At 43.0% G+C, this 14,735-nt stretch overlaps 1 protein-coding gene across 1 annotated transcript in view; it reads left to right on the top strand.

Moving 5' to 3' along the window:
* Window positions 1-14,735, top strand: part of igsf11 (immunoglobulin superfamily member 11) — a 68,357-nt gene that overhangs the window by 37,622 nt on the left and 16,000 nt on the right. The window contains exon 3 of the mRNA XM_052077863.1: window positions 14,568-14,731. Coding sequence (XP_051933823.1) covers window positions 14,568-14,731 — 164 coding nt within the window. The remainder of the gene's footprint in view (window positions 1-14,567; window positions 14,732-14,735) is intronic.

Genomic DNA, 14,735 nt, shown 5'->3' with positions numbered 1-14,735 from the left:
ATTCGCATATGTGTGCCATCACGCTGTAATCTGAACTACGAGTGAATCGCTGGCCGGAGCGTGTGAATTTGTGTGTGCGTATTCTCCCACATGGCCCAGGTGGCATGAGGAAGCTTCGCTTCCAGCTTCCAGTGTGAACACAAAAGCAAACTCCGGTGGTCGACCGCACGTTTCTGCCGATGATTAGATTACGTAAGAAAACACTGCACAGCTCTAATAGTTGGTAAACCCAGATTACGCGGGATTATCATCCCGTTTGCTCCGCCTGTGTTGTGTCCATGTGTGTTTGTTTGTGTGTGTGTGTGAGTGTGTCGGTGGGAGTGCATGATAGAGGATGAAATGGAAAGAGGTTGCGGGAAAGGAGTGACGTTTTTTGTGTGTGTGAATGTGAGTTTTTGTGTGGGTGTGTGGGTGAGTGGGTGGGCCGGGTGGTTGAATGATGCCACAAACACAAGAGCCAGATGGGACCGAGCCCCTAAGCAGCTTAGAGTCACAGTAATCATGCAGGCTAAGTTGCCATCAATGGTGCGTGTGCATATTTGTGTGTGTTGCATGCATCTAAATGTGCATTTGTGCATGTTAATAGTTTCCCGTATCTTCGAACAGCGCACACACAAGCGCGCCGCGCGGAAATTTGCGAGGAAGAGCCGAGTCAATAAAATATGGCTTGAACATTCTCATGCAATCAAAAGCTATAGAGAGATTGCCGAGCTGTCAGAGGAGACGTGCGCTCAACAAGACGATGTTGTCGAGCGAGTTCAAAAGGTGGGAATTTTTCAGCCATCACAAACGATGCTGAGGTTCAAAGTTCTGTATGAGATGCTTACTACACGGTAGAAGAAAAATAAAGAAAAGACAAAACTGTAAAACCCACATGAGAGTCGTGCATGAATGCATTTACCTACATGAGTATTCTATAATTGCTCGTCAGCGCAAGGAGGAAGTCATCACTAATTTATTTATTTGCGTTTTTGACATGCTACGCAACCGTAGCGCTACAGGCAAATTGTTTGCCCCCCCCCCCCCCCCTTCCACGCCCTTTAGCTGTGCGGCATTGATAGAGATGCCACTGGTTGACTCTCACACCCTAATATTGATTTGGAAGAATCAATCGGAATGATTGTTCTGGTGGAAGCTGAACGGTGATCAATAATTGGCTGTAATAGGATATGCCGCCCGTGTGCCAATTGCTCACGACGTACCGTGTCATTAGGAACACATCCCTGTGCCAAATATTTCAGAGTTTATTGCTGAAACTCAAGACACTCCCAAACTCCCACTTCACCCAAATTTACTTTCTCCATTTCACAAACTTTCGCTCGCCTCATTTCTTCCCATCTCCAGAGAAGACGGCGCTGACGGCTCGCCAAACTCTTCGCTCATTGAACACGCGGCATCACTTTTGATGGGATTTTCATTTGAATGTAAATGACACTGCGATGGTTGGAAAATGCCTTCATAGGGCAAAGATGCAGCAATTTCTAAAAAATAAAAATAAATACGACCACTGTAGCTTTGAAGTCGTGGCCCGTCTACGGAGAAGGAGAGCACGGGGGGGCTGGGGGCACAACAAGCCACCAAAGTCATTAGCCGCTGTCGCCACGAATGTGATGAAATTACACGGTCACTCTGTGAATGGATCAATATGTTGTTTGATTCTTATTTAGTCATTGTAAATGGGTCGTTTGTCTAAGGTGGCATTAATGGAACCGTGTGTGTGTGTGTGGAGGGGCGGGGGGTTGGGGGGGTTGACCAACTGAATAGAGGATGCCGATCGAAGAAACTTGAAACACTGAACACGGAGCAGCACATATTCTCTCGAGATTAGTGTTGTGGATAAGAGAGTGCTGAGGCCCTCAATTCCTCGGAAACCGTAAACAAGTGTCTTGCTTGCGCATCATTCTTCCTATTCGGCCCCTTCGGTGCAACTTATGAAGCCATCTCATCCAAAGTAACTCAGAACCGCATTCAGTTTTAATGAACGGATGGCAGCGGAGGTGAAATTGTTGCATCTCACCACATTTGACTTTGTTTTAAAACTTTCAGGGATTATTGGTCTATGGCAGGGGTGGGCAATTATTTTCCCGGGGGGGCCAAATGAGAAGCAGAAAATATTGTGGAGGGCCAGGCCAAAAGTTCGAAATAGAAATAGAAAATAAAGAAGATAGCACAATGTATTTGTATGCCAGTAATAATGTAACATTCTCCTCCACCATCCGACTCAGCACCGGTTCTCCTCAAGGATGTGTACTGAGCCCCTTGTTGTTCACGCTCTACACATTTGACTGCTCCGACTCTTATTAGCGGTCCAGTTTGCGGAAAGTTTTTAACATGATAACAATCAAACCATTCTAGTAAATGTTCATTTACTCGAGCCACAAGCAATTCACTCTGAGCATGGAAATTGCCAGAATCGGACTGAGTAAGAATCGCTTCCTTGTTTTTCAAAGTCTCGTAGATTTGAGTCTTTCCGACTCCAGGCGTCTCCTGAATGTTTCGTACTTTGTTACCTGCTTTGTTTAATCAGATACATATTACTTTCCCTTCCATGGCCATTACTCTCTCACTCTTTCTTCGTCTTCACCTCCCTCCCTGTGCTCTGCAACTTGAAGTAACTGCGCCACGTGGTGTTGAAATACCTGTCCTTACAAGTCTAAACGAAATGAATGCATTCAAACCTTAATTGTGGACCAATCTTTGGCGGGCCGGATTAAAAAGACCAACGGGCCGGATCTGGCCCGTGGGCCGTAGTTTGCCCATCACTGGTCTGTGGCTTTGCTCTATCGGTCCAATCCACTCATCTCAGATTGCTTCCTTCCCTCCTTGCATTACGGAAATCAGAGGTCAGGTCACACAGGGCTCGCGTTCTTTGTCAAGCTCAATTATTCTTCTTTAAAACTTGGGGACGATTTGTAAAAGTTCAAACAATACTGATTTCAAATTCATTGCCACTTGTCCATTCATCCATCCTTTATCATCACCGCGTATCCTGAAGGAGGGTGGCGGGGGGTTGCCGGAGCTGAGCTCACTCTGTCGGTGCATAAGTAAGGTGCAGTGTACCACTACACCATCAGCGACACCTCTTGTGTTAAGGGAAGTGATTGCCTCTTTGGCACTCGTGCAAAAATTGGATTATAGGTCTGAACAGCGTACAAAGATATTAGCATTTGTTTTTTTAAATCACTTTGCCAAAGAATGAGCATTGTCATCTGTATCCATGTTTTACTTTCTCAAGTTGGAATTTGGACTTTTGGACTTGATTGCGTCGTATAAAATTGTGTCCAAAGATGTCGCTGATGACCTTCTTCTTCTAATTATGATTATTGTTTTCAGCCTACATGTGAAAACAAGCAAACCACACGATGTGATTCATCAACAGTTTTGGTCATGTGTGTAGGTATAAATCTGAGAAACAATTGAGCAAGCAATTCCCTCGAAACGGGAAATCATGTTTCATTCATGATTATTAAACCCGAACTAAACATGGCAAAACATATTCTCGTGAAAGCATTCAATTTCAAAATGCTCTGCAGTAGCATGAACACGCTGAGAAGTAACGAGGCTGCAGGAGATCCAGAAATATATTCGCAGTCAATGTGAAAACCATTTCCAGTCACATTGATCCACGATTTATACTTGTCCACATTTGCCCTTGATCTCTTATCCAATAATCGTGTTTCATTTGACAGTTTCAGCTTCCTCCACATTCAGGGGTTTTAAAGTCACACACCGAAGCTTTCACGTGCTTCACGCGACCATTGCTTTCCTGGGAGTGACCCAAGAAGAGCCATTGGCCTTTTGGCGCCAAACGGCATCCACCACCTTGACTCTCTTTTCTCCTCTTCAAAATCCATCTCTCCTTGTGTTTATATGTCGGAATTATCACCCGGCTGCTTGAAATGCTGTGTATGTCCTGCACCCTTTGACTTTGATTCCACAGATTTATTTGGGGAGTTTCTGGGGAAATGTTTTGCATTCCCCGTACCGTCTTTGAAACAGAAGTAGAGTGAGGAAGTGCGAGTGTTCCTTCCACGCTAGTCTTGTGATGAATGCATTCTTTCTGTGCCCCGAACTGTGAATAGCTCAGCTGATTTTCAGGGGCGTGTTCTCGATTCGTCTGCGTACTGAAGTAAGATACGAGAATAGAGTGACGTGCGCACTGTTGTCACGAGATATTGTTGTTGAAGTCCTTCTCGCTTGCGTTTTTGATGTCAACGCGTTGAGCCTTCGGCATTATGAAAGCTCTTCGACGGATGCTAAGCTCCATTTAATAATACCGTGGTTTTCTGACCAACTCCGATGGATTTTCCATCCCAGCGAGGCTATAGTACAGGAGGAAAGGAGCGCCAAAGCTGGAGAGAGTGCACGTGGATCGTGTACAATCGGTTCCCTATTTACATACCGATGGTTTGCCATGTAAGCTTATTTAAAAGTAAGGCAGTCTCAGACAGTCAAATTATTTCATGTGACCGGGAGATAACCAACTCGCGCTCGGCTCGTGGCTCAGTCGAGAAGAGGCGTGGAGGGGTCTGGTGTGTCAAACTATTTTTAAGACAAAAGGGGGCACTGTACTTTTGTCGACAGATTATTAGATTTCTATCAAGTAGTGTATTCATCCATTCATTCATTTTCCGAAGCCCTTTATCCTCACTGGGGCATGGGGGTTGCTGGAGCCCATCCCAGCGATTTTGGGCAGTAGGCGGGGGACACCCTGAATGGGTTGCCAGCCAATCACAGGGCACACAGAAACAAACAAACATTTGCGCCCACACTCACACCCAGGGACAATTTAGAGTGTTCAGTCAGCCTGCCATGCATGGTTTTGGAATGTGGGAGGAAACCGGAGCACCCGGAAAAAACCCACTCATGCCCGGGGAGAACATGTAAACTCCACACAGGGAGAATGGAGCTGGAATTGAACTCTGTCCCTCCGCACTGTAAAGTTGACATGCTAACCACTGGACTACCGGCCCGCCCAAGTAGTGTATTGCCCCCCCCGCCCCCCCAAAAAAATCTTCAAATTAATTTAGCACTTAAACTTTCTTGGAATACTAATTATAATCATGTCAGCCTACTTCATGTGACAAGAACATAATCTTACGGCTGTATGCAGAGGAAAGCGCCAGTGTGTCTTTCCAGTTTGCTGTCAATCGGCTTTACATACTTCCTCCACCACATGAATCTCCCAAAATGATCTCTTTTGTTTTGTAGCACTGGGGCATGCTCTCATCCAGGTAAAAAAAAAAAGAAGAAAAAATCAGCAGCTGAGCTTTTATGTAATAAGCGGCATGCCCTCTGTGCCACGTGGAGGCAAAAAGTGCTGTTGTGTCGGGCTGTTTAAAACATTAGTCTGTTTGGAGGGGAGGTGCTTCTTCTAATGGGCAGCACGTGTGACTCCTCACTCGTCAGCTGTTAGACTTTTTTATTTTTAATTTTTTTTTGCCTTTGTTCCCTTGCGCGTCTCGCCCGGCACACACGCACATTCATTTCGTTCTCATTGTAAACTCTCTCTTTTGTGGAAGGGAAGGAGGAGGCGTGTTTGCCAGCCATATGGCGGTGCCAGGGGCGTCCGGAGCAGATGTGCTTGGCATTGGGGCTTTGCTCCGTCAAGCGCATGCCGACACACAGACACGCACAAAAACACACACCAATACACTTGCACACACTTTCAGCATGTACAAAACACTAAATGACTACCAAAATAGAAACTTGCAGCGACTTGTAATTAAGTGCCATTCCACTGAAAAATTCAACAGAATATATTTAGAATGAGATAAATTTTTGATTTTTGATAACTTGGTCGCAACATATGACTGATTAGTTACCAAGTCCTCAGCTTGCCCCCTAATTTTTTATTTTATTTTGCAGCCTGGTGGTGGGGGAAAGGGGGGGGTGGCAGGGGCAAGCCCAGATTGCCTTTGGAGGACTGACTCAGCTTTTATGCATTGTTTTTTTTTGCTGAATAGTATGAATGAATGATGGAGGTGTCTACTGTATATGTGCCGCAGTACAGTATTTGTCTGTCATTCTTTCTGAATGAAACAGACTGTAAATTTGACAAGAGTGCAGAATGATAAAGCCAGCGTCCTCTCACTATTTGCTGAGCCAGCGCTTGACCTGCGCCAAACATTGCAAGGCAGAATTAGTCAGAAAGCATCACCATCTTGGTATACCTCAAATTCCTCGCTTCAAAGCAATCCAGCAAAGTATACTGGAACTTATGTAGGAGCACTTTTCTGATTTATTAATGAATATCCATTTCAAATGAAATGCAGCTATGCAGGTTTTAGTAGATTATTGTAGATCGTAGGTTTTAAATGTACACACATTGAATGAATGCAGCACGGTGCTCGACCGGTTAGCACGCTGGCCTCACAATGCAGAGCGTGCAGGGTTCCATTGCAGCTCCGGCCTTCCTGTGTGGAGTTTGCATGTTCTCTCTGTGCCTGATGGTTGTTGTTGTTGGTCTCTGTGCCCTGTGATTGGCTGGCAACCGGTTCGGTTTAATGTCCCTGCCTACTGCCCATAGACAGCTGGGATAGGCTCCAGCACGAAGTGTATCGGAAAATGGATGATGAATGGATGGATCCATTCCACCTAAAAATAAGGTGGGCCATTGCAATAGAAATTGTGTACCACCTCCGGTTGTAAATAATATTCACATTCATCAACCCCAAAATGTTTTCACTCAAATGAAAAAAAACAAACAAACTGGCCTTATTTGTCCAATACTTTTGGACTGGAGTGTGAAGACCAATCACAGTCCACCCAGATGTTCAATGCATTATTAATCATGACTAATTGATTAGTGAAATGATAAATGATGCTTTGGATGTAGTGGGAGAGAAAACAAAAGCAAGTGGATTTTTTAAAATGGCTTCGGGAGGTACTGTAATCAATTTTGTATGCGTGTTCTTCTCCAACTGATAACATACATCACTTGGCTGGTCATCTGTCATGATTGAGTCAGCACTGAGCAGCTGTCCACAGGGAGCTTGCAAACTTTTGTGTCATCATGGCCAAAAAAAGTTTGGTTGAAAAAAGTGCGTGTGTGTGCCATGAATAAATGTTATGAGTCTTCTGGACGGGATGTCAGATGCCAGGCCCCCAAAGAGAAACAGATGTACAAAAAGAAAACCACCAAATGGTCACTGTCTATAGATATCAGAGATGCTGAAATTAAATGTACTGGCCGTAGTCTGTCTTTTGGGTCCCCTGTTGTGCACTCACACGATTAAACCTTCCTGTCTGACCGAATGGCATCCTGCTGTCTTCAGACAACAAAGACAGTTCAGTCCAATATTGCTTCTGTCAGCACTTTGTCTTCTGAACTGACAGCATGTAGGACAGATAACAACAATCGGATGTTCCCAATTGAACAAATCCGAAAAATTAGTCGAATTCAATTTATTTACGTTTTCATTTTTTGCACTCAGTGTAAGGTTTGGGTGCTCGTTTCAAACAGCGTAAGAGACTTGGAAAGACAATCGTAAAACGGAGAAATGCTTTCTGATAAGTTTAATGTGATGTACCCTTCGCAGTGCAACTGTCCTTAAAAACGATACATATATGCTGGGTGAGAGGCGCCATCACAGGATCTCGCACAGGTTGCCATTCACACAAGCACCGCTATTGCTTGTTAGCGTAAGAAGAAGACTCGAAAATTAATTTCCATCGTTACAGGGAAACAATCAATCTCTTTTGTCGTTGGAAATCTAATAGAAAATGAAAAGCAGTGGAGTTCCCGCTGATTTCTGTAGAAAAGGATGCATTTAACGAACAATGCATGTGGCGAGCACAATGCACCGTATCGAGCCTGCATTCAGAACAATTATCAGACACATTCATTTTGTGTGAAGTGCAGGCACGGCAAGCCTCAGGCCTGTGATCAGAGGCGACTGTTACTTCAGTCCCATGTAACATCAGGTAGCAGTGCGCATATGAGGCAGGAGACTATTGGTACAAAAAGGATTGCTTTCAAGCAGAAATTAAAAGATCTGTGACACCTTCCGGCATCATAGTCAGTTTTTCAAGTTCCATTCAATGAGGAACGAGAAACAACATGTCCTATGTTGAACTTTTATGACAAAATCGATTTGAAGCACTTTGAAAGATAAAACTGCTCAGTGTCCCCGCCTTTGTTCTCATAATTCCCATTTTTTTTTTCTGCTTCAACTGAGCTGAGTGTTCATAGTGAAGGTGAAGCACACACAGGTTCAAAAAGAAGATAAATTGTGACAAGCCCTCATTCCTATTGGATGGAATCACTGCTGAGGACCTGCCGATTCTCAGGGTTCGGTTTTTGCCAGTCTTTGGGGTGGGTTGCATTTCAAATCACTGCTTTCCTGAGATTTTAGAGAACTACAGTAAAGCAAGGAAGGATCCGAGAACATTCATGGACACACAAACTCAAGAGCAAGCAATACAATCAATGCAGACTTACAAGACAATTAGCACAGGGCACTGCAGATAAGATTACCTCAAGCTAACTGATGGTTCCAGTAATAGGCACACCGGCATTATCTGCTTGCTCTGGCTAGAGGCTTAGACAGCATTTAGGTTAACCTGTTCGTGCAGACAGTGGACAGAGTGTCAGGATTTTTTTCCTGAACCTGCAAACACTGGAGACAGAGTAATTAACTCATTCACTCCCAAAGACGTTTTGAAACGTCTTTTCAGACTCGGTCCAGAATTGGCTGGTACTGAATGAGTTAAGGACAGTGAGACTGCACACTCATGCGCTCAAAGCACGGCCTATTTGTCAGTCTTTCATCATTGTGTTCATTTTGTTCATCAAGATGTACCTGGAAACCAAGTCGCTAAGACTAGATTGCCTTTTTTGGGGCTTGATTGGGACAAACACGGGCATGTCACCCAGTTAAAAGGGACTTCAGGATTAGAGCTGCCAAAGACCAAAATTGAGCCTGTTGCCAATCATGTCATCTTACTGGCAGATCAGTATGCTTGCCAGGAAGTGAGATTTATATGCAGACATTGTGGCAGGTTTGCCAAACGTGCAGTTTGCCAGGAAATGGAATTACTCCACACAGAGGCGCGATATGAGGGAGCTGGTGGATTCTTTTGGGAGAATTCAGCTCTTGTTTGTCAAATGTTATTTTTTGTAAACCAACATGTTTGTTTGTTTTCTTTTTATGTTCGTAATCTGAGTAAATACGTGAACCGAGTTTAGAACGAGACTGGCTCTTTATGATTACTGTCCACAATGGAAGAAGGTACTTTGTGGACATTGTGTCTAAGTGATTGTGTGTGTGTGTGTACATGTGCGTGCATGTGTGTGTGTGTGTGCATGTCTGTTAGTTAAGTTCGGGTATACATGTGCTGAGCCATCTGTTCACTGCTTTATCAGTAGTCTTCCAGTGCCCAAGCTTATCTGTGCACAAGGGTTGTGCTGGCCTACTTTAACCTTCTGCTCACTCACTTTACCCAGTCAAGCACAATAGTTTCATGTTAATCACTGGTCGTCAGCTTTCTTTCATCGTGGTAGAAGTAGTACTTTGTTGCTAATGCTGTGGAGAATGATCAATTGGTTTCTTGATTTGTTTCACCAAACAGTATGTACACTGTTTTTTTTTTTGTTTTGGGCAGAGGGGTTGTTCATGCATACCTAATCAATCGAAAGTGGTGACCCGCAGCTCTCTTAAACAGGCCGTCTTAAGTCACATGAGGAGAAAGTCTAAAGTAAGCTGATTCTCATGTGACTGGGTGTGACCAAACACCACAAGTAAGGTCGTAAAAAGACTGTCGTTTCAAGATAAAAATGTCTTAAAATGGCACACTAGGCTTCTTCATTTTTCTTTGGTTAGTTTAAGTTTTGGTAAGACGCTCGTTCCTGCCGACTGCTGTCAGGCTAGTGAATAGACAGACCTGAAAACCTGGACTGACCACCACTCGCCCATTTTAATATACTTATATTTACAGTATATTTTATAATTTATATTTCTTGATATACTTTTTGTTCTTCTACTTCTCCCTTCCATAATTTTGCTTGGGAATCTCTCCATTGTGAGACAAATAAAGGTTTTCTTATCTTATTTTATCTTATCTTAACCCTTTCAAGGACAGCGGTTACGACGGTGTACATCTTATCATGTTACCAGATTACGGGTTATCATTGTTGGTGCATGAAAGTGTTAAACTGCTGTACTTTGCAGTTGATACTAAGGGAGACGAACCTATGAAGGCTAGTCATGTGAGTGCTGTTAGGTGGTTGTCTATGTGGCTAATAGGTCAACTATGATGGGCGGGGCGGGGGGATGAGAGGAAGGATGAGCAAGAGATTTTTAAAGCTCTGATGATGATGGGCAAATGTTTGGCGAGCAGCTTGAGGAGGGTGGAGTGCAGCGCCGGGAGATCAGTGGAAGGCATAGAAATGGATGGAAAGGTCACGTGAGTGACTCGTTGCCAGATACCGAGCTGACATCATGGTTTGGGTTTGGAAAAAAATAAAAATGATCAAATCCATCACAGAATGATTTCACATTCTGACATGTTGTAGAACTTAAGTTACTCCAGAGTGAGGGATTCCGTTGTCCTATTTTGCGCTTCATACCGGACCACTGGTTTTAAAGGGAGACAGGTTTGGACTAGCATTGAACTCCCAACTTTTTTACTCCGAAGCCCATTGAAACTTGCATAAAAGAACAAAGGACTCATAGCTTGTGCGGTGGGGTCACTTTTGTTTCAGTCACGGATAGATTATTTAGAACCTGACCTCAAGCGCACTGAGGTGTGTATCCAGCAGTGCTGCAATAGCCCGCTGCAGTTCTCAGCCCCCAAAGTTGCAGAGAACTGTTCACATATATGCTTGTTTAATGAAGTTCAATGTTTTCAGTCAGTGTAGAATTGAAAGTGATTTGCCATTTGAGTCCAACTATTTTCAAAGTGTACAACTCAAATTTGAAGTGGGATCGGCGTGGCCAACTGTTCCCCCCCCCGAGCGGGAGATGCACGCGTTTTTACGCTCGATCTCTCATTGCTCCCAGACTATTTTCCACCCCCGTCCATGAAAGTCTCACGTTCACACAAAGAAATGCAGTTGGAAAAAAAGGTTTTTATCATGCATGAAAATGGCCAACTGTTAGCTGTCAATTTTTTTCCCTCACATATTTATTACTTACTTATTACTTATTAATTATTCACATATTTTACAAGAGCAGTAACGAGTAACTAACAAAAAGGTCTGGCTTTCAGTGATACGCCTTTTACTTTCCTAAGCCCTCCCACCAACCTGCTGCCCCCCCTCGCCACTGTGAACTGCCCTGGTGTCGCTCCGTGTGTGCTTGCTGTGTAGCGGTCCCAAAGGGCTCATCTCATCACATCCTCAGTGTCGTAAGAGCAAAATTACAAGATGCAAATAACTTGCTAGACAGTCATTGTGTGTATGTGATTACGTGTATGTGTGTGCAGCAGTGCTTATGTGAATTCTAGATTTGTACCTATCCACAGTATTGGAATCTTTGTTCTCTGTGTTGCCATGGATGCACCTTGAACTTGACCCTCACACGCATGCATCATATAGAAAATGTATATACTTGTACCTTGTGTGATGTAGTTCTTTGTCATGCATGATCCAAAAGCAGTTATGACACGCGACGACTCCTAAATGGAAACTTCGAGCTTTCCAACAGATCCTCAATGTTGTTTATCGCTTCACTCCTCAAGGGCTGTTACGTTGCCTGCGGTGGCGGTTTCAATATGGCCTCTCTTAAAACAACACTTTTCTCTTGCGCTGTCTTCAACCTCCTTTTAACCGGGGAATGTGAGTTCAACCAATGAGTTTCATCAAAAATATGGCCTTCAAAAAAAAAAAAGAACAATCAACTTTATTCAGGCATTCAACAGCTGCTGCTCAGTTTTGATCATAGCTGTATCACGGCCCATTTCTATGCAATTGTTTTAACTGAAAAGAAATAGCCTTTGTGGTCGTGAGGTTTGTTCCCCCCTGTGACAATTTCCATAATCACGGAGACATGGAGGCAACTACTGAGTTCAGCCCGGAGCAAGAATCAAAAGAGCCATTCAGTAATGCAAGAGATCATTAAAGCTCACTATTTCATGTAATCAACGTTATGAACTCAACAAAACGACAGATGACGAAATAAGTACTGCGACGCAATTTTGCATATTCATCTGCACCAGAAAACCAAATCGTTACTGTTAACTACCACATCTGTGACATTTCAAGTCAAGCACTCAAATGTATTTATATGTCTCCCTTAAACACAGAAAAATCTCAAAGGTTGACAAATATTAACAACATCCCCTGATCTTAACCCCCACATTGGGGACAAGGACAAACTAAAAGAAAGAGAAAAACCATTTGGGGTTGAAAATGAAAAATGGCATTTCATAAAATCATCCGACAATCAGTCAGGAACTTCCAGTCGGCCTTTCCTTGTAACTTCAAGTTGAGAAAGAAATTCACCCAGCTTGAGTAGGGTTTTAGATAGTCCTATCAGTAATTTGAAACAGAACATTTAGTATAGTTACAGACATTATAAAAGGCCTCTTGATTGGCCAGTCAACCACTGTCTAAGAGTTTTTACCCGACAAGTTTAAACAAAAGAACTCAACTGTCTTTGCAGTCGACGGGAGCATGATTTCCCAATGATTTCAGTGGATGACTCATTATTTGTCTCATACCATATAAAAAAAAAAAAAAAACAGACAGACAGACCAACAGACGTGTTTTTAAATTTATTTTAAATTCTGTATGTTGGCTCTTTAGCGACACCTTACTCAGAGGTTTTCTGAATCCCGAGTTGTCAAATGAGCCCGGCAGCTAATTGTGAGCTTCGGCCTTGGGGGAAGCATTCTGAGGGAAGATCCTCCGACTCTATTTTTTTCTTTCTTTCTTTTTCTCTCTCTCTTCAGTTGTTCTTGAATTCAATATGACTTGATGGCGACTCATTACCTGTAATGAGGACGTTGTTTGTCTTTACCATGTGCAAAATCGATCGGTGCAAAGGAGTCACAGCGGGGCTGACATTTGAATGCAATATCTTGAAGTAAAAAGGCCTGAATAATTTAGTTTTTTTTCATGATTATATCAATGAGAAGTGGTTTAGCCGACCTCCCTGGTGTATCGAGTGGGTGTATATAGAACACAAAAAAAAGCGTAGGAAGTTGCAGTCAGACCAAGAAAGCAACAGACGGTAATAATAATAAAAAATAATAAAAACTTTCGGCCTCCTAGCAGTGATAACAGAGTGACTTGGACCAGTGATTGTCAACCTTGTTCTTAAATCGCACTGCACACCACCAAATAGAATCGTCACACAAAAAAAAATGATAGATATGTCAATTTCATACTTTTTTGCCATCTAATAGACTATCATGTATTTGTTTTTTCTGTCACGATAAGTTGCCGGCATAGATAAAGGGACAAGATACATTATTTGTTATTAATAAATAATTTTCTCTTCAATTAAGTGGAATTTGATAAGGCACACAGAATTTGATAAGGTTCCCCGGCACACTGGTTGGGAATCACTGACCGAGACAAAACACAAACGGCCAAGATCCGTATTTAACGTATCATTTGGCTAACCCCCTGCATCCTAGCGGCAAGATCAGCATCAGACATCATCACCAACAAAGAGGATTAACAGGACATGATCAATTATCTTTAATTCTATCAGAGGCATCTTCCCCCTCACAATCTTTCGATAAAGATGAAGTCATTGAGGGTTTCGGACATGACTTCTGGCGTGGAGATGTAATTTGGTTTGGGCTGTAACTTCTTTAGCCGAACTAGAAATAGGTTGCGCATGTTCATATTTTGTCTTTGTGAGGCGGCGATATCCGACAGCTGTTGCTAGACGAACAAACTAGCTCCATCGCTCCTTTTGCTTTTTGAGAGTTAACATTGGTTTCACAAACCACAAACCTTTTGATACCTTACATGAATAACGCTGTTGATAACTGTTGCTGTGTTTCATTTAATGACACAATTCACTGGAGAAGAGTCCTTGATACACACAAGCAGATGACATTGAAGCTGCTATTTACAACTCACACATAGGCAACATCTCCAAACAAAATGATTTAAAACAAGATACAGTAATACACTGACGCTACCTTTTTGGTGATGCATCTTTTGCAAAGTTACAATTGTGTTGGCTAGACATCCAGGAGGCTTTGCTATTCTTTCGAATATTTTACTTCTATATTACCGAGTAGATCAATGGAATTCAATGTGATCCTGGACAAGATATGCGTCAAATATTCTTTCAGATAATAATGACAGAAGAATATTGGTTTGACTCTGAAATATTTGTGCTAAGCTAACATTCTTTCCCTCAGCAGTTCACGAAAAAAATATATTGTTCATTAATACCACTTTGACAATGTTTTTGACAGTGCGTTTATATATGATCGAATTAGATCATTCCGTATACTTAACTCATTCACTCCCAAAGACGTTTTTAAACGTCTTTTCAGACTTGGTCCAGAATTGGCTGGTACTGAATGAGTTTTAATGTTGTGTCTTGCAACGGTATCTTTTGTGCCTGAAGTCACCGATCGGTTTCTGTCTCCCTTTGCAGTGAGCGTCCACGCACTGGATGTGATGGTGTCGCAGAGCAGTATCCAGGTAGCCCGAGGCCAAGCAGCCGTCCTGCCTTGCTCCTTCAGCACCAGCGCTGCTCTCAACAACCTCAACATCATCTGGATGGTGATCCCACTGTCCAATGCCAACCAGCCGGAACAGGTGC

This window comes from Hippocampus zosterae, chromosome 10 (genome assembly GCF_025434085.1).
Source record: "Hippocampus zosterae strain Florida chromosome 10, ASM2543408v3, whole genome shotgun sequence".
Taxonomy (NCBI): domain Eukaryota; kingdom Metazoa; phylum Chordata; class Actinopteri; order Syngnathiformes; family Syngnathidae; genus Hippocampus; species Hippocampus zosterae.
The sequence above is the reverse complement of the archived record's forward strand: the minus strand, read 5'-3'. Positions and strand labels throughout refer to the sequence as shown.